This window comes from Heterocephalus glaber, unplaced genomic scaffold (genome assembly GCF_053883595.1).
Source record: "Heterocephalus glaber isolate CG9 unplaced genomic scaffold, H.glaber_assembly_v1.0 deba00001532, whole genome shotgun sequence".
Classification (NCBI taxonomy): Eukaryota; Metazoa; Chordata; class Mammalia; order Rodentia; family Bathyergidae; genus Heterocephalus; species Heterocephalus glaber.
The window spans coordinates 5,187,029-5,212,861 of NW_028258330.1; the positions used below are offsets into that span (position 1 = coordinate 5,187,029).

Consider the following 25,833-nt stretch of genomic DNA (forward strand, 5'->3'; position numbering starts at 1 on the left):
GGTTCTACTGGCCACGTTTCTGTGTGGGTGAGTAAATGGTTTCCATTCATCCCTGCCTGTTCCTACAGAAGTGGTCCAAATGAGGGGAATCTCCCCCCCACCACCACCCCCGGCCAGGGGATGTTTGGTAACTTCTGGAAACATTTTGGTTGTCACAACTAGGGGCGGTAGTGTGCTAGTGACATCTAGCTGGTAGAGGCCAGGTGTGCTGCTGTTTTACAAAACACAGGACAGCTGCTGTGACACCAAATATCTAGCCCCAAATTCAGTACTTTTCAGCAGGTTGAGAAAACCTGATCTAGACCAAGTTGTGGGATTCCCATAGATCTAGCTTTATAACTTCCATGGAGTCATTCTGTAATTCTGGCATTTTATTGTGGAGATAGTAAGCTTTGTGAGGCTAGAACTGTACAAACTTGTTTTAAATGTACTTTATGTTGGTCCTCTCTAAGATACACATTTAAGGCCTCTGATTCCAGCCCTAACAAAAGTTTGTGTGTATTTCAAATGAAATGTGGGCTCTGAATAGGATTTGTAACTACAGTTCCAAGCCGAATCCTTTCATGATTGTAACTGGATGAAATCCTGCTACTTAGCAGTAGTGGTCCCTGGGGTGTTCTTGGCTGGGACACAGCCCATGAGTGAGGCCTTAGCTGGGTCCCCAAGGATAGGCCAGATGTGATGGGGGAGAGAACCCAGCTTTGAAGGAGTAGAGGCAGTGAGGAAGGAGCAGCTTGTACTTGTCACCAGCTCAGAGTGGGGCTGGAAGCGCACATTCAGGGAGCTCTCTGCCACCTGGTGTCCAAATGATCCTTGGGAGGTGTCGGTGATGTCAGCGAAGCATGCTGACCAGGACAGGTGGCCCTTGGGACCACAGGTGAGCAGGACATTAGGCCGCTCCTGCAGTGAATGAGTTGAGCAAGCAATTCATGAAGAAGATCATCTATGTGTGTATCCAGAGTGACGAATCCGTGAATTTAGTTGTATTTTCTTTACGAAGTGCTTCCCAGTATTCAGCCACCTGGGGGGGGGGGTGTCACTCCAGCCACCAAAAATGCACCTGTCCACTGAGCACAGGGAAGCCTAGCATTTTATATCATCAGTGTCATCACTCATAGGTAAGTAGTGGTTGTGTAGATGAGTTGGGTATTTCTGAGAATTTTTTCCTCCATATTCTAAAACATAGCTTAAGACTTGTATGTTTAATGTTAAACATTTCACAGTTGTTTTGCAATCAATGTGTATGCATTCCTAAGAATTTACATTAAGAATTTTAAGCCATTTGGGACACTTATTAAAGCTTCAGACATCTTAAGGCATAAGTAATGGGCTCGTAAGAAATCTGAGAAATTGCGAGTGAAACAGATAAAATGTTAAGAACAAAGCAAAGGCACTGGAGAGAGAAGATAACTGAAATTAAAAAGTGTTAGGTGCTGGGCAGATCCAGCAGAACCACTGGCTGGAAGTGACCAGCGAGACATACTCAGGGCCAGGGGAGGAAGAGAGAAAGAGAGATTGACTGAGATTATTCAGCCAGGCTCTCAGCTTGGTGCTTTAAGGCCCTACATTTTGGGGTCATTCGTTACATAGCAATAAAAAATCATGTCTTGATAGCACCAATTTATTTTAAAATATAGTAAATTTAGTGGCTAGGCTAAGGAATTTTAAATAGAATCATTTTTTTTTTTTGGTACCTGGGACAGAACTCAGGACCTTATGCTTGCAAGGCAGGCAGCCGAACCACTGAGCTAAATCCCCAGCCCTAAGTAGAATCATCTTAATTGCTAGCCTCTTTTTTTTCTTTTGTTCAAATATGTTTAGTTTCAAGAGCAAATATGACCTAATGAGGCATAGTATTCCATTTTCAGCCATCTTTATCTCTGAAGCATTGTATAACACAGATTTTTCTTTTCTTCCTCCCTTCCTTCACTTCTTTCCTTCCTTCTTTCCCCTCCCCTCTCCTTCTCCTCCTCCTCCTTCTAAAATAACTTTCAGAGACAACAGACAGAGTGGAATTGTCACAAAGGTGTTCCAAGTAGACTATGAACCACCAAGCCCAGCCTCTTCTGGAGACAGAGTTGAAAATGTTCTCAAAGGCTCTTCAAAGCAGGCAAGTCATGAAAATTGGACCCTTCCCTCTCAGTGGGAAGGTCTTCCCTGTCCTCACGTCACCGCTCCTCGCAGTCAGGTCCTTAGAACTAATGTCAATGTGAACCATTGTGCGGTATCCTCACGATCCCCTAGCCTTTAGTCACCCCTGCTGCATCGTCTGAATTCCTGGAGCCTAGAATCCCTACCCAGTATCATTTCCATGCCCTGTGCTTCCGGGACTCTTCCTTACCTACCAAAGAAAGCAGAAACCTCTAGCCTGCCTCCCAAGGGATCCATTCCCATCCTCAGTCAGCTTTTCATGCTTCATCTGTGACCCTGCACCCCACGGTTTAAACTGCAGCTAAATTAAACTGTGTGCTGCACTCTGCTACTGCACCCGTAATTCCCCTTTGAAAATTGCTCTTCACATGTGTTGACCGGCTCCCTGCCAGTCCTTCCGGGCATCAAGAAGAATTTGCTCAGGACCAGGCGGGAAAAGGTGGTGGGTTTATACTTGGGGAATGGATTCCTCAGGCGAGCAGAAGCCCCACTTGGCCTTGACTTCTATTATGTTGAACTCTTTATGCCCAAACATTCGCAAATCCTGGACTCTTTGGAGAGTCCATTTGACCTGAGAGGGACAATTGGCACTTCAGTCACTGGGTCATTGGCAACAGTGAGACAGAGCCAGGTAGCAGGGCCCAGGGAGGGCTGGCTTGTGGGTAGTCACCAGCCAAGAGGCCTCAGTCATGGGGGAGCAACAGAGGAAGTCCTTGGGGTGTCCTTTAAGCCCCCCAGTGGTCCTGGTCCCAGAGAGGAGGCTGAGGGACCAAGGCAGTGGGTGCAGCGGTGAAGTGGGCCTGGAGTGTTGTAGAGGCGGAGCAAGCCACAGAGGCCACACCCACACATCAGCAGGCACTCAGGTTCGAATCTGCCAGGGGTCAAAGTCCATGGGAAGAAAGCCCAGGGAGGAAGGTGTTTAAGAACCATGTGGACAGGTCGCATAACAAGTCCTGTCTTGGTCTAACCCCACACCACCTTTTGCCTGGATCTGACAGACCCCTGATATTACTGCCTCCCCAATTGCAGTACCCTGCCATACATTGGAGTCCCTGCCTCCTCTGTCTCTGCTTGACTTTGGGGAGGGACTGCCACGCAGACGGGCAGCTAAGCAGACAGCCCAGAGACAAAGCTGTGTTTCCAGTGTAGCATGAAAAAAGGCACTTTGTGAAAACTACTGTTCACCCCTTCAAGTGAACATGCACTGTGATGTTGCCTGTCATGCAAGTTTTAGTCCTTGCATTCAAAATGAGTTTCAAGTGACACACATCTTTCTGTTCCTAGGAATTAAAAAATGGATTTGTTGGACCAAAAGTAAGAAAGAAATGTAAGAATGCTGAAAATAAACCTGGTTGGAATGTTAACCTTCGAAAGTTTTCAGGTATGATGTGATAGAACAAAGATAAGACCCACCAAACAAGTTTTGTGTGTGGTCACTGCGTGTGTGCTTATCTGCATAAGTGTTGGAATAAGAAACCCTGGAGCCAGAAAGTGGGCTAGAATTTGAATTTTGGCGCAGTCCTAGCTAACAGATTAATGCCATGAGGGATAAACAAACAGTCCAAGAAAGTTAGATTTTTTTTTTTTCTTTTACTTTTTGAGACAGGGTCTCTTGATGTAGTCCAGGCTGAGTTTGAACTCATGGCAATCCTCCTGCCTCAGCCTCCTTGTAAGACCGAGGGCCTTACCAAACGCTCCGAGGAGCTGACTGCAGCGACGAACACCCAGGAAGGAACACACCGGACAAGTTGGAAAATAAAACAGACCTTTATTAGTCTGGCCAGACGGCGCTCCCAAAGCAAAATAGCTTAGAGAGGCAACCGGCTCAGAGTCCGAGGCTGTTTTATAGGGGGTTGAGGGGGAGTTTAACACGTAGATGTACAAAAAAAAAGGAACAAAGGTTAGTAGTCGACTGTCACTTACTGATGGTCAGCAGACATACACAGTAATGGTCACGACCATATGGTCACGACCGTCACGTACTGATGGTTGGCAGACACATTGATGGATTGTTCTCCCGACAGTGGGCCCAGGAACATTCGTTCTCCAGACAAACAAGGGGTTGAGTAATTTACTTAGGAACTTTGTTTTGCTACAGATTTTATCTATTATCCCAGAACTAGCAAGCACATTTTAACCATTAATTTTTAAATACAATAGAGGCTAGGGGAGTAATTGAATTTGGAATCATACAGTCCCACATCCTGAGTTCTGGGATTACAAACATTTGCCACCATGCCTGGCAAACTAGACATATTGATTCGTGACGTTGAGGGAGGTCATTTTCAGGTGACCATGGGATGTCTCACCAAACAAAGGAAAGGACAAGAGTTGTAGAGTTTGAAGGAAGGGTGGGGTTTGGATAAAATATGAATTAAAGCAGAGTTTTGATATTCTTAAAGCAAGGCTGGGCTCTGTGTAAAGGGATCAACATCAGGTGTGGACTAAAATTCTGTCACCTTGGAGACTGCTGAGATAGATATGCAGTGTTTTGTTCAGAAACCTTTGTATGGACACTCGGCACCAGGGTTGGAAACTGAGGCTACTTCCCTATGTCAGAGAGACTTAGATTTTGAAAGTCAGGGAGTTGGTTGTCTTCCTTCCTTCCTTCCTTTCCTTTCCTTTCCTTTCTTTATTTCTTGCTTCCTTCCTTCCTCTCTCTTTCTTTCTCTTTCAGGAAGGATTTGGTAAGTTATTAAATTGTCTAGGTTGTGTTTGAACTTGCAACCGTCCTGCCTTGCCCTCTCAGAGTGCTGGGATTATAGGCACGTACCACCTATAAGTTGCCTATATTTTGCTCTTACCAATGTGATTTCAAACACCGAAGTTTCTGATGCCCTCTGATTTTAGAGAACTAGATTTCCCAGTAAGTAAGCAGTAGTTACTCAAAGAGGAAGTTGCTATGACATTTTTCAGCTCAGTGTGTTCTTTTGAGAAATAATGTTCCTGCTAATCTTTCAGGTGGATCACTGTTTTCCCAGATTGGCGTGAAATGCTCTAGAATGTAGCAGGGAAGATTAATTTCTGAGCCTGGGCTTATTATGTCTTTCTCAGGTCTACTTCACTGAGTTGGGGAGGGGGCCATTTATAGAATGTTACTTCTTGGGAAAGAATGTTTTGACACTGGCCCCCTATTGAAAGGTTTCCAACGTTGAAGACAAATTCACATGATTTTATGTAATTACAGACGTTCACAGAGCAATGTTTTTAATGTAATTGTAGACCTCAAGGTAGGCGAAAGATCTACACTTCTGAAAGCTCTGAGAGATCTTCGTTTCTCAAAGAGTCCATTGGAAATCTCAGCTCACTGTGAAGGATCAAGTTCTAGGCTGCTCACCCACCAGTCCCAGGTAACTTATAAGGAAGCTCTTTGGGTACCAGAATACCTCCCATGCCTATAATGCTTCCCAGGAAAGGCTGTAAGGCAGCCTCTTGACCATGTGCCCGCACCCCACCCCCACCCCCCACTCCAGTGCTAGGATGCTGTGTCTCCATAGTCACAGAACTGACACTTTGCTGGGGTCGTGGGTAGGCAGGTAGTAATCAAGGAAACAAAATGAAAAGAAGGTGGCACCAGACAAAATCCTCCACTTAGAGGTTATGTAGAGGAAGAAAAGCCAGAGAATCAAGAAGGAAGCATGGTTGTGGATCCTTTGATGATGTGGAGATTGGCTAAAGACATCACTTACTCTCTTTGGCCCCAGATGCCCACCAGCAAGAAGGACTGCAGGCTCAGGGTTGCCACAGTGGATGGATTTGCATGAGAAGCCAGAAACCTGCACCATTATGCTCAGTAACTAACCCAATTTAAAATTTGGGAAACTAAGTCAACCTCTGAAACATGGTGGGAGCCAGTGTACATGGTATATGAGCCAAAAAAAACTCAGTGGCACACTATACCTAGCCAATAGATCACCAGTTTTCAGCTTCTGGTATGGACTATTAGATGTAACACAAAAGCAATTTTAAAAACCTCCAAAGGCTCCCCATCACCCACAGAATAAAGCTTAACACCCTAAGCTCAGCACCCAGGCATTGGGGTAGACCAGGAACCTACAGCAGACAGGTCAACCTGAGTTCACTACATGTGCTGTTATAGGAACTCATTCGAGGATTTCTTTGCCTTGGCACCCTCAGCTCAAAAATGGGGAGCACATTGAGGTGGGCACAAAAGTCCTCTCTGCGGTTTGTGCCAAAATGCATGACCAAGGTAACAAAAGGGACGTGACAACCAAATGCAAAATGTAGTAGTAGCATGGCCTGGGAAAAACACAGCTGTAAAGTACATCCTTGGTGCAGTCAGTGAGGTCCAGCTGTGGGTTAGAGAGTTAGCTTTCCTGGCTTCGATACCCTCTTGTGTAGAAGGGTGGCCTTGTTCTTGGGGAATGCACACTCTTAAGTGGCTAGGAGCAAAGAGACATCAGGTGACTGTAGCTTATTCTCACATGATTCACAGATAGAAGATGCAGGAAAATGTAGAAAAATATAAACATCAACAATTGCTCAGGCTGGCTGGACAGGAGATAGTTATACTATCCTTGCAACTTCCCTGTGAGTTTGACATTATATCAAAATAAGATGTTTTAAAAAATAAGATGGAAATAATACGATCTATCTCATAGGGTTCATTGTGAATGTCACATTGATGATGACTACAACACGCCACGCACATGTCACAGCCACCGGACCCTCCCTCTGGGTTAGCTCTTCCCCTCCATGTTCCTTCACCTGTCTTTCCATGCCATTCTCCTGCCACTGGGACCTCTGGACCATATCAAGCCATCTGAGTCTCAGTTTGGGCTGTGCGCTGCCCTGCCCTGCCATAGTACCCTTGGGAATTTCTGTCCTGCCAGTTGCTTAACTTTTCTTTACTCTCCCAGGCACACTTCCATTGTTACCACCCAAAAAGCCCTCCTCCCTAGGGCAAGTGGAGCAATTGTTCCCTTTCCTAGGCTCCTCTGGGACTCCACCCAAGTGTGGGGCCCTGCTGAGCCCCCTGTTTCTGTTATTTTGCACACAGGACACGAGTCCAGCTCCTTGTGGGCAGAGACCACATAATATTTATCTTAGTCCCCCTCCCTGAATCTAGCGCAGTCCCTGGGACAAAGTGAAAGCTCAAATATAAAAATGGATTCACGTAAATTAAGTGTCTCTGGACAGCAGCAGGTAGTTGTTGTACTTGTTCTTCTAAATGAGTCCTTTGACTTTTTCTCAGAAATGTAATCCAATAAAAATGGATGCTAACTTAGGTTCTTCACTTCTAAAATCTGATCTGAAAAAAAACCCAATAAAATCTGATCTGTCTGATGGTAAGTTCAGTTGTCTTTTTTGGTAAACCTTCCTTTTTAATGAAATATACATATCTGATTATGAATAGCACTTTAAATTGGATACTGGAGTCATATTTAGATCCTTCCCCATTATGGGTTTGAAAAAGATGAATGCTGGGAATTATGCAATGAACATTAAAATGAATTTTTAATGAGATTTTACTCTCCCACACCCATTACCAACTTACACTGAGGTTATGTCTGTATTTATTTATTTATTTATTTATTTATTTATTTATTGGTACCAGGGATTGAACTCAGAACCTTGTGCTTGAGAAGCAGGTGGCAGAACCACTGAGCTAAATCCCTGGCCCGATGTCTGTATTTATATCAATCTGTATTCTTAGTTTCAGTCGCCTGGTTTTGCACACATACCAGGCCAGAAGAGTTTGACAAGCACGGAGATCATGAGAATCCAAAGGCAGACAGACTTTCTCAAGTATGTATCACCCTCTTTACTTTGCCTAAACCCAACAGAGAGACATTGCAGTCAAAGAGAACTTAAAAATGGGACATAACAGCCAGGCATGGTGGTGCAGGCCTGTGATCCCAGCACTCAGGAGGCTGAGGCAGGAGGATTGAAGCCAACCTGGACTACATAGTAAGTTCAAGGCCAGCCTGGACTACATAGGGAGACCCTGTCTTTAAAAAAAAAAAAAAGTTCAGTGCATGCATATATAAATCTATCACCACAAATGAACAGATTCATCCTTCCAGAAGTTTCTACCCTGTACCCTCTCACCCCTCCCTAGGCCCAGGCGACTGTTGACCTGCTCTTGTCACTCCACTGTAGTTTACATTTGAATCTGTTTTTCAGTATATGTGCTGCTGAAGTGAGCACTTGATTCTGTATATAAATGGAGTAATTCAGTCTGTGCTCGTTTTTGACTCAGCTTAATTATTTCTCGAGTCATTTGTGTTGTTGCTTGTATCAAATGTCTCTGCTTTCATTGCCTGGCTAGTCTGAGTCTTGCCGGGTTTCCATTGTATACGTTGCAGTTTGTTTGCCACTCACTCCCTGAAGCTGTGTGTTGTGTCCAGGTTCAAGTCACCATGGCCCCCATGCCTTCATTTCCCTTGGGATAATAAATCCTTTGAAGGAGGGTGACAGGGTCACATGATAGATATATATCTAACTTGTTAAAAAGCCATTAATTTGTTTTCCAAAGTAGTGGTACCATTTTTACATTCTTGTCAGCAGTGTTTGAGAATTCCTGTTTCTCTACATCCTCATCAACACTTTTTAAAATTTTGGTCATTCTTGTGAGATCATAATGGTCTTTGTTGTGGTTTTTTAAATTTATATTTCCCCATTTTCCAGGATGCTAAGTATCTTTTATGTGCTTATTTGCCTTCCATGCATCTGCTTTGTTAAAATGTCTGATCAAAAATTTTCCCCTTTAAAAACTTGGGTCATATGTCTTTTTATTATAGTTGTACATGTCGGATATGTTTCACAAATATTTCTCTCCAGTCTTTGGCTGTTCATTTTGGGTTTTTTGTTGTTGTTGTTGTTGTTTGGTTTTTTTGGTACCAGTGATCGAACTGGGGTCCTTGCGCTTGCGCAGCAGGTGGAGAAACCCCGAGCTAAATCCCTGGCCCTGGCTGTTCATTTTGATGAAACCTAATTTATTTGTGTTCTTTTACACTTCACTCTTAGTTTCTTGTATTCAAGAACTCTTTCCCAAACCCAAGATGTTTTTCAAATGAACTGAAGTTTTCTCTTATGTCCTTTCCTAGAAGTTTTGTAGTTGGATTTTTTTTTTTTTTTTTTTGAGCAGGGTCTCATTTTGTAGTCCAGGCTGTCCTCGAACTCACAGCGATCCTCCTACCTCAGCATCCTGTGGTGTGCGCCACCACATCCAGCTAAGTTTTATAATTATATCTCTTATATTTAGATCTGTGGTTTACTTTTAGTTTATTTTCACATATGAATAAGGGTCATATTTATGTATATGGACACCAAATTGTTCTAGTAGATTTTCTTTAAAAGACTATTTTTCTTTGTTGATTAGTTTTAGAATATTTGAGACTCATTGACAATATGTGCTTGAGTCTAGATCCTGGCTTCTATTCCATTGGTGTTCCTTGTATTTATTCACTACTATACTGTTTTGATTACTGTAGCTTTATAATAAGCTTTAAAATCAAGGATTGTAAATCATCCAGCTTTGTTCTTGTAAAAACAAAAAACAACTTGTTTTGGTTATTTTAGGTCCTTCTCATTTTCAAATAAATTCTAAAATCAGCCTTTCAACTTTTACAAATGCCCACTGGGGCTTTTTTTTAGTTTTTTAATTTGGAGATTAAGTCATTGACTTGCAGCCTTTCACCTTTCTTATTTTCTAATACTGTTTAGATATTTAGAGATACACATTTCCCTATGGGTATAGCTTCACCTGCAGCAGCCATATTTTGATATGTTCATTTGGTTCAAACCATTTCTAATTACCCTTGTTATTTGTTTTTGTCTTGTGGGTTAGTCCAAAGTCTTTTGTTAAATTTCCAAATATTGAGAGATTTTTCTTACATACTTTGGACATTTCAAATTCAATTTTGTCTTGGTAAGAGGACATATAAAAAAATACAGTGTGTATTTAAATAAAATTCTATTACAGTAAAAGACACATTGCCACGAATTCCCCTCAGCTGCTCCCCAGGGCTGCGAACACACTTTTCCACAGTCTGTTCCACCTGAAGCAGCTCGGGAAGTCCTTTCCTGCCTTGAACTTGCTCCCTAGCCGCAGGGTGGTTGCTTGTGTTTTGTTTCATTTTTTTAAACCATCTGAACACTTTGAGATTTCACAGTCTTAATGTGGGGCATCCGCACCTGGCCAGTCAGGAACCCGTTTTGTTGCAGGTGTGCCCACTGCCTGGCCCCCCGCCCATCGGATCCTTTCGCTAGATTCTGTCACGAGTGTGGTGCTCCTGTCCCATCCATATTTGGCTGTCGTCTTCCACCCCCTGAAGGAGCGCAGGTGAGCCACAAAATTCTTATGAATATCTTTCGTTGGTTTTCTTCATCTTTACCTGGGCAATAACACAGTGCCTGGTGCACATGAACCACAAACAAATACTTGCGGAAAGAATTACAAGCAGATTAATCTCTTACTATCCAGATTCCTCCTTAAGAATGAAAAAACTAGCTGGGCATGGTGGTACACATGTGTAATGTCAGCATTCTGGGAGACTGAGGCAGGAGGATTGCAAGTTTGATCCCAGAATGCACAATCGGGAATTTTCCCCACCTGGTGGGAGGTCCTGCTGTGAGTCTTCAGAAGGTGTCCTCTGGGGGATGCTCTTATTACTTCCAGCCACACAGTCTCTTGAGCTCTGGCTTGCAGAAGAATAGCTGCACAGGGCTGCAACTGGAAAACCACACTGCTCTCCTTCAGAAGCAAGGCAAGGGCCCTTTGCCCTCATCTGCTGACTCTGAAGCTTCATCCCTGAGAAAGCAGCTCTAAGAAGGAGTAGAGGGCCCTGCATGGTTCTTCCCCACGCCTCCCGTGTGGTGGCTACAGCTGGCCAGACCAAAGACCACGGAAAATGCTCCTCCAGCTGTGATGAGAAAGGGAATGGGAGTGGGAATCTGAGAGCCAGGAGGGGCTCAGGCCTCTACCACCCACCTCTGCCTGAAGCACCTTGCTGAATTCACTCCTACAACCACCACACCTGAGTCGGAATGAGAGGATACACGAAAACATAGAAGGTGGCCTCTAGCGCCTGCCTTTTGTCCCAACTGTTCTCGGAAGGAACCTACTCTGAAGGCCAAGAGAGAGCTCCAGCTGCCCCATGAGGAAGGCTGACCTCAGGCCTTCTTGTGACTCTTGCTCACAAGTGAAAAGATATTATCTGAAGACAAAAAACGAAAAAAACAAAAAACTTTGGCTGTTTCAAATTCAATTCTGTTTTGGTCAGCAAGAGCTTGTCTCAAAAAAATAACATAAAGTAAAGAAAGGCTAGAGATTTTAGGTTAGTGCAAAGGCCCTAGGTTCAATCACCAGTACTGAAAAAAAAAGGCAGGGCAGGAGGACGACTTACAATGCCATTTCTTTTGTGTGAAATTACAAAGACTCAGACTCAAGAAGACCTTGAAATCTTATTGTTTTATTTTTGGTACCAGGGATTGAACTTGGGACCTTGCACTTGTGAGGCAGGTGCTGGAACCGCTGAGCTACACCCCAGGCCCTTGAAATCTTATTGTTTTAATGAGACATTCATGAATAAGTAAATGTTTCCACCAATTTGATATTTTTGCTCATAACCTGGATACAGTAAGGAAATAGATTCTAGAATTAAATACGGATAAAAATATTTACTACTTTATATCTATATATCCATAAAATATATAATTTTGTTCAAAGAAGTTATAGATCAGTATATTTAAATTTAAAGGCTTTGGCTGATTAAGTATAGGTAATAATTGATGTTACCATACTAATAATTTTGTAGTTAGTTAGCAGAGAAGCCTGGCATAGTGGCACACACCTGTAATCCCAGTATGCTGGGAAGCTGAGGGAAGGAAATCACAAGTTTAAGCCCAGCCAGGCAACATAACAAACCCTGTGTCCAAAAAAAAAGTCTGGGCATGATGGTTCATGCCTGTAATCCCAGCACTTGGGAGGCTGAGGCAGGAGGATTGTCCTGAGTTCAAGACCAGCCTGGACTACATAGTGAGTTCAAGATCAGCCTGATTACACAGCGAGACCCTGTCTCAAAAAAAAAGCCCAAGGGTGAGAAAAGGCTGGGGATGCTGCTCAGTGTGAAGGCCCTGGGCTCCATCCCCAATGTGGAGGGCTGGGGGCCAAGGGAGACTGTCCGTCCTCCCACCTGTGAGGACACAGCTGCATAGAAGGCACTGCCTGTGAAGTAGAGAGCCTGAGAGGGGGTGCTCACCCGACACCAAATTTCCTGGCTCCTTGACCTCCAACTTCCCAGCCTTCAAAACCCATGAGAAAAAAATTTCTTTTATTTATAAGCCACACAGTTTTTGGCATTTTATTTCAGCAGCCTGAATTATCTAACACAGTTCTTCTACACTAGTAACTACTATCCCTTCATGATTTATTGGCCCTTTTATCATCATAAAATGTCTCTATCTTTAGAAATATTTCTTGTCTTAAAGTTCATTGCTCCCTAATATCTACTAGCCACTTCAGCATTCTTATGGTTATTGCTTGCATTGCATGCCTTTTTCTGTATTTTTCTCTCCTTCCATTTGTGTCTTTGAGTCCAAGCTATGTGGCTGAGTCTTGCTTTTTAATCCACACCAACAGTCTTTGCTCTTTGTGTGTGGTGTCCCATCTGGTCCCTCAGTGTCACTACTTACGTGGTAAAATTAACAGATGGCAGTTTGCTATTTGTTTTCTATTTGTTTTGTGTCTTTAAAAAAATGTTTGGTTTCTCTGTTTCCCCTTTCACTGCTTTCTTTTGTGCTAAGTAATTTTTAGGGTGACATTTTAATTTCTCCATTGATTTCTTTAAAACTATTTTTAAAGTTATCTGGTGTTCTAGGGATTACAATATGAACCTTAATTTATCAAAGTAGAATAATTCAACTTAATTCCAGTAGAATAAAAAAATTTTCCCCAATATATCTCCCTATCCTCTCTTTTCATATCTTTTATATAACATAGATATAATATGAATGTAAATAAATGTATGTAATATAATGTAATACATAATATATATAGTATATATGTTACAAACTGAAAAAATGTAGTTATACAAGCTCATATCATGTGAAAAAAAAGTCTATGGATCCATTTGTGTTTATGCTCATATTTATTATATCTAGTCCTTTATTTCTTCCTATGAGCTCAGATTCTCATCAGTTGTCACTTTCTTCTCATAAGACATGTCTACCTGCCATTTCTCTGCTTTGTTTATCTGAGAATATTTACTTTCCCTTCATTTTTGAATGGTAGTTTGCTGGACACAGAATTCTTTCTGTTTTATTTTTTTGTTTGTTTTCTGGTACTGGGGATCAAACTCAGAACCTTGTGCTTGTGAGGCAGTCATGACACCACTGAGCTAAATCCCCGGCCCAGTGATGTAATAAGTAGTTTTTCTCTTGCTGTTTTCAAGATTTTCTCATTATCTTCAACACTCATCAGCTGGATGTGGTGGTGCATACCTGCAATCCCAGAAGGCTAAGGCAGGAGAATCACGGAGGCCAGCCTGAGATACATAGTTCAAGGACAGCCTGAAGTACTTAGTGAGTCCCTGGCTCAAATAAATAAATAAATAAATAAAATTGAGCCGGGGATGTAGCTCAGTGGCACTGCCACCTGCCTGGCAAGCACAGGGTCCTGAGTTCAATCCCCAGTACCAAAAAAAAAAAAATCAACATAGTGATTATAATGTATTAACCTGTGGCTCTCTTTGGGTTTATTTTTGGGGGAGAGTGATTGAATTTATTTGATCTATAAATTAATGTTTTTCTTCCAATGTGGTAAGTTTTCAGGCATTGTTTCTTTAAATTCTTTTTCTGCCTCTTTCTCTCTATTATGTATGCTTAGCTGGGTATGGTGGCACATGCCTGTAATCCTAGCATTCAGGAGGCTGAGGGAAGAGGATTGCTATGAGTTTGAGGCCAGCCTGGGCTACACAGTGAGATCCTGTCTCAAAAAAAAAACAAAGAAAAGAAAAACAAAATGTATATCATGTTTGGTGTCATCCCACAGGTGTTTGGCGGTCTGCTCATTTTCTTCAATCTTTTTTCTTTCTGTTGTCATATTGGATAATTTCTGTTGAATTCTATTCAAGTCACTGATTCTCTCCTCTTGTCTCTGATCTACTCTTGAGACCCTCTAAGGAGGTTTTTTCTTTCCAGTCATTTTACTTTTTCAATACCAGGTTTTAATGTTTTGAATTAGGTTTGTTTTGTTTTGTTTGAGACAGGTTTTGCCAAATTGCTGTTACCCAGGCTAGGCTTGAACTTGCAGTCCTCCTGGCTCAGTCTCCCAGAGTCCTGGGATTACAGGCATGTACCACCACCCCTGTACTGGGGATTAAACCCAGGGCCTCATGCAGGCCAGGCAAGTGCTTTACCACTGAGATACAGCATCTCAGCCATAGTTCTTTTTAAAATAATTTCTATCTTTTTATTGAGATTCCACATTTATCAAATCTTGTCATCATACTTTCTTTAATTTTTAAAACATAATTTCCTTTAGCTCTTTGAATATTTTTTATAATAGCCGCTTTGGAATCTTTTTTTTTTTTTTTAGTACCGGGGATCAAACTCAGGACCTTGCACTTGCGAGGCAGGCGGTGGCACCACTGAGCTAAATCCCTGGCCTGCTGCTTTGGAATCTTTGTCTACTCAATTTAATATCTGAGGTTACTTAGACCATTTCTTTTGACAGTTCTCCTTAGCGTGGGCCACACTTTCCTGTTTTTCTGCATGTCCCTTAAGTATTTTTCTGCATTGCTGGACAGCTAGGTAATAAACTGTCCCAACTCTGGATTCTGACTTTTCTTACCCCCTTCAAGCCCCCTCCCCTCCCTATGTACAAAAGCTTTGTTTCGAATTTTTCCTTCTATTTTCACTTTTTTTCTTGTCGCTTCCTTCCTTTCTCCCTCCCTCCTCTCTTGTTCCCCTTCCCATTTGAACACTTTCTTCCCACTTCCCAATATCCATTATACATTTCAGTCCTTATTTCCACATTCAGTTTCTCACACTGGATTCTGACTTTCTTCTCTAGGATTGTTGTTTTGTTTTTTTGTTTACTTGAATTAAATATTCACTGTCTGTCTCCCCCACAATGTTAGGAGGTTTTTCTGGTTTTTATATTTAGCCCTAGAGATACCCTTGGGTCTGTATATCTTAGTGTCCACCTGAAGTCTGGGGAGAAATTGTGCTCCAGCACTGCGCACCCCGCTGCCTGCTGATGGGCCTATGTGGGCTGGGTGGGACCTCACATGTCAGACTGAGTCCAAGTTTGCCCAAACTGTTGCTTTTTCCCGAGCTGCCCTGCCCTCCACGTGCTCAGCCGGGGCATCGGGGTGACTGGGGCCATGCTGGTTTATGCTGCCTCAGTTACCTGAGGACATCTGGGCATATTCAGCTCCTAGTTAGTCACCTCCTGCATGCCCTGTAGACCCTTGGGCATTTCCAGACCCATTGATCACTGTGCCCAGGACTGGAATCTCAGGCTGGGGGAAGCCCTGATCCTCGCTGCTGGCTGCCACTGAGGACATGATCTTTTTTTTTTTAATTTTTGAGGCGACAGTCTTAACAGGGCTCCAGATGGCAGAAGCCCTGTCCACCGGCAGCCACAGAACTGCACTCTTCACAGCCTGTCCTTTCCCAGAGCTGCCACCCAGATGGAGCTGGGGGTGCAGGGGACGAGGCCCTATGCAAGAGCCACACAGACTTTAGTGCTCTTAGCTGGAGTGCTGCCATCTTCAAGGACTTTGCAGTTTATTGTCCACCTTTGACTCCCAGGGTGCCACCATGGTTGGCTGTATACGGCTTTCTACAACTTTATGATTACTCTTTGGGGAGAGGACTTATCCACCTCCTTACTCCGCTGTGTTGTGAGTTAATCTCCTATTGACGTTTTTCTTTTTTAATACTTTGGTACAATAAACACATTTTTACTCTTAATAGGAGTAAAATGATAATAAAGGTCATTATTTTAAATTTGTTTTACACAAGAAAATGAAACCTGACCTTCCAAAACCTACTCATCCCTTCCATTTTTGCATCCTGAGATAAACCCGGCCTTTTCCCTTGCACAGATGGGCTCGTGTGCAGAATGTGGAAACGTGGTGCCCATGAACACCCCCATCTGTGTGGTGTGCGAGGCTCCACTTGCTCTACAGCTGCAGCCCCAGGCCAGCCTCCACTTGAAGGTAATGAAAGTGATTCTGTAAAAAAACAGTAATGAAATGCATAGAAAGTACTGTTAGAATGTCTTTCTTCCACTGGTGGAACGAGCTAACAATTGGTAAGCTAACAGCTATAACAAAATCCATCAAATTTTTGGGAAAGCATATTGCCCAAGTGTTTAACTTGCCAATAGGATCTATAATATTAAGAGAGATACTTAGAAATATATTCCCTGAACATGAATTTGGAAGACAAATTACACTACAGCTGACTTAGACAGTTTTTTGCTTATTTAAACTTCAATCTTGCAATTAATATTGACTTATCTTAAAGTGGTTTCATGCTTATCTTAAAAGTGGTTTCATGGGCCGGGGATTTAGCTCAGTGGTTCTGCCGCCTGCCTCGCAACCACAAGGACCCAAGTTTGATCCCTGGTATAAAAAAAAAAGTGGTTTCTTGTTTTTGTTTGCTTTATTTGATTATAGGTCCCTACTATCTATAAAAAGTGATTAGAATTAATTGCATGGAAGACAACTTCACACTTTGCCACATACAATTAAAAAATGTTGCTAGACAGATACTGTGAAATATTTTTCTTATAGAATCATTGAGCATAAAACTTTTTTCTCAATTTTTCAGTTATAGTCCCATCCACCTTCCTTCTCCCCAAGTAAAGGTCACTAGAAGATAAAATAGATTCAATTAAAGGGTAAAAATGGAAGAGTTTTTAGCTATAAGGGAAATGCGTGGAATTAATGGACAGTTAGAAGATAACACTGTGTTAATCAGCTTTCTGCTGCTGTGACAAAATTCCTGAGAAAATAACTGAAAGGAAAAGCTTATTTTGGCTCGTGGTTTCAGAGTTTCAGTCCATGGTCATTTAGCTCCTTGCCAGAGCATCATGGTGGAAGGGCATGGTGGAGGAAAGCTGCTCACTTCATGGCAGCCAGGAAGTACAGAGGAGGAGTGAGGAGGAAGAGAGAGAAAGAGAAAAAAAAGAGACAGAGAGAGACATACAGAGAAGGGGCTAAGGAAAAGATGCACCCTCCAAAGACACATCCCCAGTGACCACCCCCTCCTGCCAGCAGCCCCTTCAGCTATGAACTCTTCAGTGGATTAATCCATGGGTGCAATTAGAGCCCTCATAATGCAGTCACCTCTCCAGGACCCATCTCTAAATGTTGCTGCATTGGGGATCAAGCCCTCAATAATTTATGACTCTTCAGGGGACACTTCCTACCTAAACCATAACAGACACTCCTAAAAAGACCTTGTAGATTCTGGATAGGCAAACTGTTGCGAAAAAAGACAAGTCCATTTTCTCTTCCCTCTCCAAGCTCCCTTCACTATGAAAAGTTTGCTAGTGTCCTAAGCCATCTAAACCTTCAGAAATGAGTTTCTGCAGAACTGGTTGAGTCAAAGTCAAGTGGATGAAAATTGACTAAGCTTTTTGTTAGATGACTATTTCAGTTTTAAGCAACTTTAAAAGCTACCCCAGGGAAGTTACCCAACAGGCCTGGAAGCCTGTCTCCAGACTTCTCATAAGGGGAGAGAGAGAGATCAACTTCTCTCTGGCTTAAGCCACTGGCATTTTGGATTTTGTGTCAATCTCAACAGAACCAACTTTTGTCAATACATTTACACCTTGAGATATTCAAAACAGGAAGAATAGGTGTGTTAGCTGTGTCCTAAATTCAATAGGTATCATGCTATCTTCAATATTTGAAATCTGTATTTCCTCCCATATTGTAGGCAGGCAGAGAAATACAAAGGTATAAGTAGTTTTCCCCTTTAATTTGTTGTAAATCCTACATTGAGGCTAAACACAAGACTTCTATGTTGATTAATACCATTAAACCCAGGAGGGGCCCTCTTCTTCCAGGATAGGGAGAAGTGGCCCGTGTGTGTGTTTGTGGGAGGGTCAGCAGCGAAGAAGAGATGTTCTAGGCAGATTAATTCTGAGTGACCTATTAGTTGGTTCCCAACATCCTTCCTCAAATTATTGTGTCACTTAAAGCTTAGTACTTGGGATTTTGACAATTACTTCATCTTCCAAATCTTTCATAAAGAAGTTTTACCCCATTGACTAAGTGGGTTCTACTGCCATAAATTGCTTAGAACCATTCAACTCCATAATACTGAATGCTGCAAATGCCGTGGATGAGATGGCAAATAAGGGCATTGACTTTTCCTAAAAGTCCTCATCATAGCTTTTTAGCATCTTCACTAAGGCCATCAGATGGTAACCTCGATGTCACATCATCCCCATGAATATCTGCAAGTCTTGAGGCAGTGGGCTGTGATAGCAATGATTTCTTTGTTTTTTTGAGACCCTGGACTGTGTAGTCCAGGCTGGCCTTGAACTCCTCCTGCCTCAGCTTCCTGAGAGCTGGGATTACAGCCGTGTGCCACCATGCCCAGCTGATACCATTGATTTCTAAGTGGAGGTCATGGTCACTGTTCTGGGAAGAAGTAAATCACGGCATGGTGTCAAAAGCCACCACAAAAACCACAGAAAAATCTGTTGACCAAGAAAACTATGTTTAGTAAGCCCAATGCAGTGAAGCAGATCACTACTTTGAGAGTCTTTGTAGTAGATTAGAAAAGAGATGATAGGGAAGAGTATAGGGATTTTTTTTTTTTTGCTTAAATTCTTTTATTGGTACATTTTAGGTATACAGTACGTTTCCATTTATCATTGGGTGCTTGTACCTGTACATGATGTATCTTGGTTCTTATTTTTTTCCCCATTACCTGTGCGCCCTTCACCCCCTCCACCCTTCCCTATTTACATAGACTTCATTTCCATTTTTTTTCTGATTCTCATAATTTTTCCTTTCCATTCTTCCCTTTCCCCATCTCCTCCCACCACCCCTACCCCTTTGGACCATTTCCTGTTTCAAAGTATCAATTATTCATTATTAATCCTTTTAGTCCTTATTTATACTTTCAGTTTCTCACACTAGAGAAACTATTCGGTATTTACACATGTGTGTCCTATTTATTTCACTTAAGAGTATGGCCTCAATATGCATCCATTTAGCTATAAACATCTCTACCTTCTTGTTCTTTATGGCTGAGTAGTACTCCATTTTATAAAAAAAGAAAAAACCCACATCTTCTTTATCCAGTTTCCAGTTGATGAGCACTTGGGCTGTTTCTAAGCTTTAGCTATTACAAACTGTGCCACTATAAAAATGGGTGCACATATATCATCATGGTATGATTCTTTTAATTCTTTGGGGAAGATACCCAGTAGGGGAATACCTGGGTCAAATGGGACCTCTAGCCCTAGTTCTTTGAGGTATCTCCATACTGATTTCCACAATGGTTGCACCAGTCTACACTCCCACCAACAATAGAGAAGGGATCCTTTCTCTCCACACCCCTGCCAGCATTTGTTATTGGTTGATTTCTTGATAGCAGCCACTCTTTCAGGGGAGTATAGGGATTTATTGCTGGAATGAGATGATTTTAAAAGAGTTTTGTACAAACAGCCCCCAGTATAAACTGGGGATGGTGAGGAGTAATGAGCTGTTCCTGCAGGATGGTTGACTGTCACACAGCTGCACTGTGGTGCTCACATCTATGGTGAGGGAGGCTGGACAAGTGTGGTGACAAAGGTTTATGGGAAGCTTCTATAATTTCTGCTCCATTCTACTATGAGCCTAGCATTTTCTATACAATAAAGTTCACTACTTAAAATGAAAACTAAATGGTTTTGTAGTCAGGGCTGGGATCAGGCAGAGTTTGGATTGGCCAAAGCCTCCATTTTCAAGGTTTGGATTTCAAGGTGAGGGTCTCAAAGGAAAGTGTTGAACTTGATAAGTGAGCAGTTTTGGGGGCTTCATCTTCTCTTCCTAGAGGAAGGATTTTCTGCAGCAAACAATGAGATAATTTTTGTTTGGTCAGCACTTTTTTTTAACACAAGGGCAGGAAATTTGTCTCATTTCTCATTGAGTTTCACCAGATCTTGTCCGAGGCAACATCTCCAGGCAGCTTGCTCCCCAAATCTCACAGAAGAGACCTGGTACTTGCAGCTTATGATATGCTGACTTTAAGTAACTAAAGAGTTCGGGACCCAGGAAGAGCCAGGAACCATGGGGAACAGGACTGTGATTCTCCACCATGCTGTCTAGCAGTAAGTGGGCCTGTGCCCTTTAGGATTTACCTGTGTTAAAAACTGTTTTCCTGAGCTGCTACAGATCCCTAGCAAGCCTGGAATTTTCTAGGAAACAGAGTTAACCAGACCTGGAAACCCTTGGACATCCAATACCTGGTGGTACTAGAGATAAAAACCCAGTCACTAGGCTTGCTTTTTCTTGATCATCCTCTTTACCTGTACTGGCTTCAGGACACTCTGTCAGCTTCAGGGCTGGGGACCATGGTCCTGGAGTAGAAAATGTGAGCATTGTTAGTCATAGAAAATTGAAAAGACGGTGTCCTCAGAGTAGAGAATATCCCAGTGACGATGAGTGTTAGAAAACTTCTCATAGCTGAACTCTTTAGACTAGGGTATTTCTCTCTCTCCCTCTCCCTCCCCCTCCCCCTCCCTCCCCCTCTCTCTCTGTTGCAATTTAATACCAGGTTCCTAACGAAGAAAGTTCCACTTACCAATCCCCTTCTAAGACAATCTTGCACTTCTTCCATTTCTAAGTGAGAAACTACAGAACAAACCTAAATGCACATTTCACACAAACCCCAGTCCAAATACACAGATAGCTCTTGCTGATCTTGAGTCTCCAGTTCCTGTTGAAGCCATGAAGTGGTGAGCCTACTGCCTATTGAGTGCCCCATGTCAGCTGGGGTGGGCGCCTAGACAAAATCTGGGCAAAACTTTCAGATTGCCCTCTAAAGATCAAATGAGTACTGTTTTAAGTTTGTCTGTGATTTTGTTTCATTCAAAACTGTGTTCATTTTCCTGACACTATTTATGTTGTAATAATTCTGAAACCAGCCCACAGCACAGGGTGTGGGTGTCGTGGGGCTGGAACCGGCTGGTGGCTGAAAAGATGCTGAGAGGGGGTTCGCTGCACCAGCATTTGCTCAGTTGTGTTGTGTTTCTCGTTCTCTGCTGAAAGGAGAAGGTGATCTGCCGCTCCTGTGGCACGGGGAATCCTGCTCACCTGAGATACTGTGTCACCTGCGAGGGGGCCCTGCCTTCGCCACAAGAGGTAGGTGGCCTGTGTGTGCCAAGCATGATTTCGTGGCTGCTGATGTTCAGTGTTAATGGAGAAATGATCTTCAGTGCAGGGAGGAGGACCAAAGGAAAAAGAAACTTCTTGTGATAACCATGAGAGAGCAGGATTCTGTGTGTACAGAGGGCTTTATACATCCATCACTATAGACTGTCTGCAAAGTCCTAACTTCAAGAGGCTTCAGTAAAATTGATGCTTTCTTACCATTTCTTAAGAACTTTGCCTGGTGGCTGGTGTAGCCAGTGAGATATGGACCCATACATATGCCGTGTCCATATGGTGTGTGCCTGCTGGCTGCTGCTTTTGGAAGTTAAGAGCAGCATAGTCACCTATTTCTTAGGTTTCCCGCCAGTCCACTTTGAGTGTTGAAATGAAAGACAGAATACACACTGTATATACTGTTTATGGGTTCAGTTTTGATGATTTACTTCATGTTTATAAAATGTTTGTCATGAGATTGAAAATTACTTCCAGGTACTGTAACTCTTGCCTCAGCCTAAAAGTATTCAGAAGTCACATTTACTGGTTAACTTAGAAGAAAGGGCCTTGCTTCGTGAGGGCCACTGTGTGTATTTTTGACTATGGGTTGTTTTCATCTCAAAGATTCCTCAGGAAACTGTACTCTGTGTGATGATTAGTGTGGTCAGCCTGATTAGAATCAGACCAGAGAAGATGTGTTTCTCGGCTGCTGAAACAAGCTGCCACCAACTAGGTGGCTAAAGATGGCAGGAACTTGCTGTCCCACAGTCCTGAAGGCCAGAGTCTGAAATCGAGGTGTCACGGGGCTCCCACCCTCTGAAGGAACTGACCCAGGACACTGTCCTCCCATCTGGTGGCTGCATGCTTCTCGTGGCTCCTGGGCGCATCACTCCTGTCCCTACCTTTGCTGTCGCATGTGGGACTCCACATCACTTTCCTTCCGTGTGTATCTGCCTGTGTGCTATGATTTCTCTTTTCTGTGAGGACCCCACTCATACTGGGTTAGGGCCAATCCTAATTAGCACATCCTTATCTGACCACCTCTGTAAAGACTGTTTCCAAATATGATCGCTCTATGAGCCACAGAGGGTGAGGATGTCAAAAGACAGGTTTCATTTCAACCCATAACAAGGGAGCTGCACTCAATACCTTTCTAAGTTGTGTCTCATCATTGACAGTGTGAGACCAGTTGATTTGAGGAACTATTTTTGTTCCCAGCTTTAATGAGGTATAATTATATACCGTTCAATTCACCTATCTTAATTGTCAAGTTTGATGAATGTTGGTAATTGTTATGGCTTGGAAGTGTCCCTGAAGGTCCAAGTGGTAAGGGCTTGGTTCCCAGCCTATGGTGCTATTGGGAGATGGTGGGACCTTCAAGGGACAGGACCTTATGGAAGGAAGTTATGTCACTCGGGCACGCCACTGAGGGGATAGTGGGCCTGGACCCTCTTGTTTCTCTCTTTGCCTCCTGACCACATGAGGTGAGTGGGATTCCTCCACTGTGTACTCTGACCATGTTGTAATTTGCCTCCCAAACCAGCAGGGGCAGGTAACCATGGACTGAAACTTTGGAAATCATGAGCCCAAACAAACCTTTCCTCCTTATGAACTGATTAGCTCAGGAATTTTGTCGCAGTGGTGGAAAGCTGCCTAACACATAATTATATATAATTATTTTAACCACAGCAACAGTGAAGATACTGAACAATTAATTCACATTAAAAAGTTTCCTCATGCCCCTTTGCAGTCGAGCCCCCCCAATCCCTAGCCCCAGAAAATACTCATCTCTTTTGACACTATAGTTTTGTCTTTTTTTTTAGTTTTGTCTTTTATAGAAGTGTGTAGTTGTATGTGTGTTGTTTCTTTAACTTAGCAGAATATTTTTGAGGTTCACTTATGTTATTGCATATATTAATATATTTTTAAACAATTTTGATCACTGAATAGCATTCCTCAGTATGGATATACTGGTATAATTTTCAGGTACTCTCTTATTGATAGTTATCTAGAACTATGTTTTGAGACTTTATATCTTTTTTTTTTTTTGGTACCAGGGATCAAACTTGGGACCTTACGCTTTCGAGGCAGGCACCGGAACCACTGAGCTAAATCCTTGGCCCCTTTATCATTCTTCCACCATGAAATTTCCCAATATTGTTTTCTAAAGTACAAGAAAGAATAGGGCCAGGGATTTAGCTCCGTGGTACCTCGCCTGCCTGGCAAGTACAAGGTCCTCTTGGTGTTAAGTTTACGTAAATTGACAAGAAAAATATTTATTTTCTCAGATACCCTTTCTCAGGCTCTGGGCTTATATAAATGGTTAAAAATTTAAATCGATGTTATTAACTATCAGTGATATATTTGTTTCTAGGTCTCTTCTATCAACAAAATGTTTTAGGAACAATCTCAAAATTGAATTTTAAAAAATTGTATCTGAATGATTTATGAGAATTTAGATGTTAGAATGTATTTATTATAGTGTCATAGAAGCAACAGTGCATGTTCAATTTGATAGATTTACGTCTTTTCTTTGTTGTGCAGCATTAATATGATGGGGTAAGATAACTTTTCTTTCTTTAAAGCAATGTTATATTAGAACCTATATTAGATGCCTTTCAATGACAGCTTTAACAGCTTTGTTTTAGAAATCCAGGTCAGCCAGTTTTATATCAAAATCCCATTTAACACTAAACTGATTGAAATGAAAATAGCTCTAATTGCACAGAATTCCCCAGGCTGTGGATGTTAGGGGCTTACATGGCTTCTTTCTGGAATAGTTTGTTTTAGGGTAACAGAGCGCCCTGATGCCATACAGGATACAGCTGGTCAAATACAGCCTCTGAACTGGGCATCTGAAAAGAAAATTTGTCCAGTGGCCAGGTGTAGTGGCACACACCTGTAATCCTAGCACTCAGGAGGCAGAGGCAAGAGGATCTCCACGAGTTCAAGGCCAGCCTGGGCTACAAAGTGAGTTCAGGGCCAGCCTCCTGAACACAAAGCAAGATCTTGTCTCAAAAAAAAAAAAAAAAAAAAGAAAGAAAGAAAGAAAAGAAAATTTGTCCTGAGAAGATGTTTTCCCTGAGTTTACTTTTTTAGCATGATACACTGGATATGTGGCCATACCCTCCGGCCATCAACTAAATCAATTATTCATTGATTCAGTAAATATCTGAATGACTCCCACATGTCACCATGCCAGATGTGAACTTACAGTCTTCCTTTTGAAGAAATCAGGGTCTACCAGACATGATGTCAGGGCAGGGCACTGATGCATGAAGACTGAGCCTGTGTCCCATGTCCCCGGTGCTTACTTGGGTTTTTTTTTTTTTTTGGTACTGAGGATCGAACTTGGGACCTTGCGTTTGCGAGGCAGGCACCGGAACCACTGAGCCAAATCCCCGGCCCAAAAGCTTTTTTTTTGGTTTTGTTTTGTTTTGTTTTGTTGGTACTGGAGATTGAACTCGGGTCCTTGCACTTGCGCAGCAGGCAGTGAGACCACTGAGCTAAATCCCCGGCAACTTGGGGGTTTTTTTAGGTCTTTTTTTTGGTACCAGGGATTGAACTTGGGACCTTGCATTTGGTTAGCAATCGCTGGAACCACTGAGCTAAATCCCTGGCCCCTGGGTGCTTACTTGTGATCAGTCGTCCACAGGCCTGCGAGGAGCTGTCACAGTGATGGGGCTATGTACGATGCTGGATGACAGTAAGGCTTTTCATGTCAGGGACCTAGGCTTAAATCTTGGGTCTCACCCCTTTGTGCCCCCACTTTGTAAAATGGGACAGTGATGACACTCATCTTACAGATTGCTGTCAGGTTAACAAGAGCGTATAGGGACAGTGCTCAGAATGGCACCAGCACATGGTAGGTGACCAGGCAGCTATCACTCTCAAATGTTGTCCACACTTGGGAAATGGGGAAATATCTTCCTAGGCAAATGGGATTATGTGGCAGGAGCAAAGATCCAATCCAAGCCTACCCAGCAGTCTCAGAGGTCCTCATGAAACAATTTGGTCTCCCTTCCAAAATAAGAAAATTCTTTTCATGTGTCAGGGGTAAAAAATAAACCCACATTTCCCACAGAAACCAGAACCCAAAGGACAGAGGCTAACCCTCCATTAGGGTATGGTAGGTAGTCGAGTTCTCCATGCACTGCTGTTCCTCTGTGACATCAACAGCAGGCTCACTGCCTTTGACATGCAAGAGATTGAAGACTCTCCGTGTCTGTGATTTCCTGTGATCTGTAAAGGAGTGTGTGAATTAATTCATGAAATGGTGAAGAGCACCATAGATTTATTCTTTGGCAAAAAAATTTCTATATTCCTGGGCTTGCAT

At 42.6% G+C, this 25,833-nt stretch overlaps 1 protein-coding gene across 9 annotated transcripts in view; it reads left to right on the plus strand.

Moving 5' to 3' along the window:
* Nucleotides 1-25,833, plus strand: part of Dzank1 (double zinc ribbon and ankyrin repeat domains 1) — a 54,445-nt gene that overhangs the window by 10,640 nt on the left and 17,972 nt on the right. For 7 of the 9 annotated variants that reach the window (XM_013070752.3, XM_087189039.1, XM_013070753.3 and 4 more), the window contains 7 exons: nt 1,996-2,110; nt 3,436-3,532; nt 5,374-5,501; nt 7,829-7,920; nt 10,342-10,459; nt 16,230-16,343; nt 21,402-21,494. In XM_013070752.3, the coding sequence (XP_012926206.1) occupies nt 1,996-2,110; nt 3,436-3,532; nt 5,374-5,501; nt 7,829-7,920; nt 10,342-10,459; nt 16,230-16,343; nt 21,402-21,494 (757 nt within the window). The remainder of the gene's footprint in view (nt 1-1,995; nt 2,111-3,435; nt 3,533-5,373; nt 5,502-7,828; nt 7,921-10,341; nt 10,460-16,229; nt 16,344-21,401; nt 21,495-25,833) is intronic. The other 2 variants (XM_021255107.2, XM_021255108.2) reach the window with 2 other exon arrangements.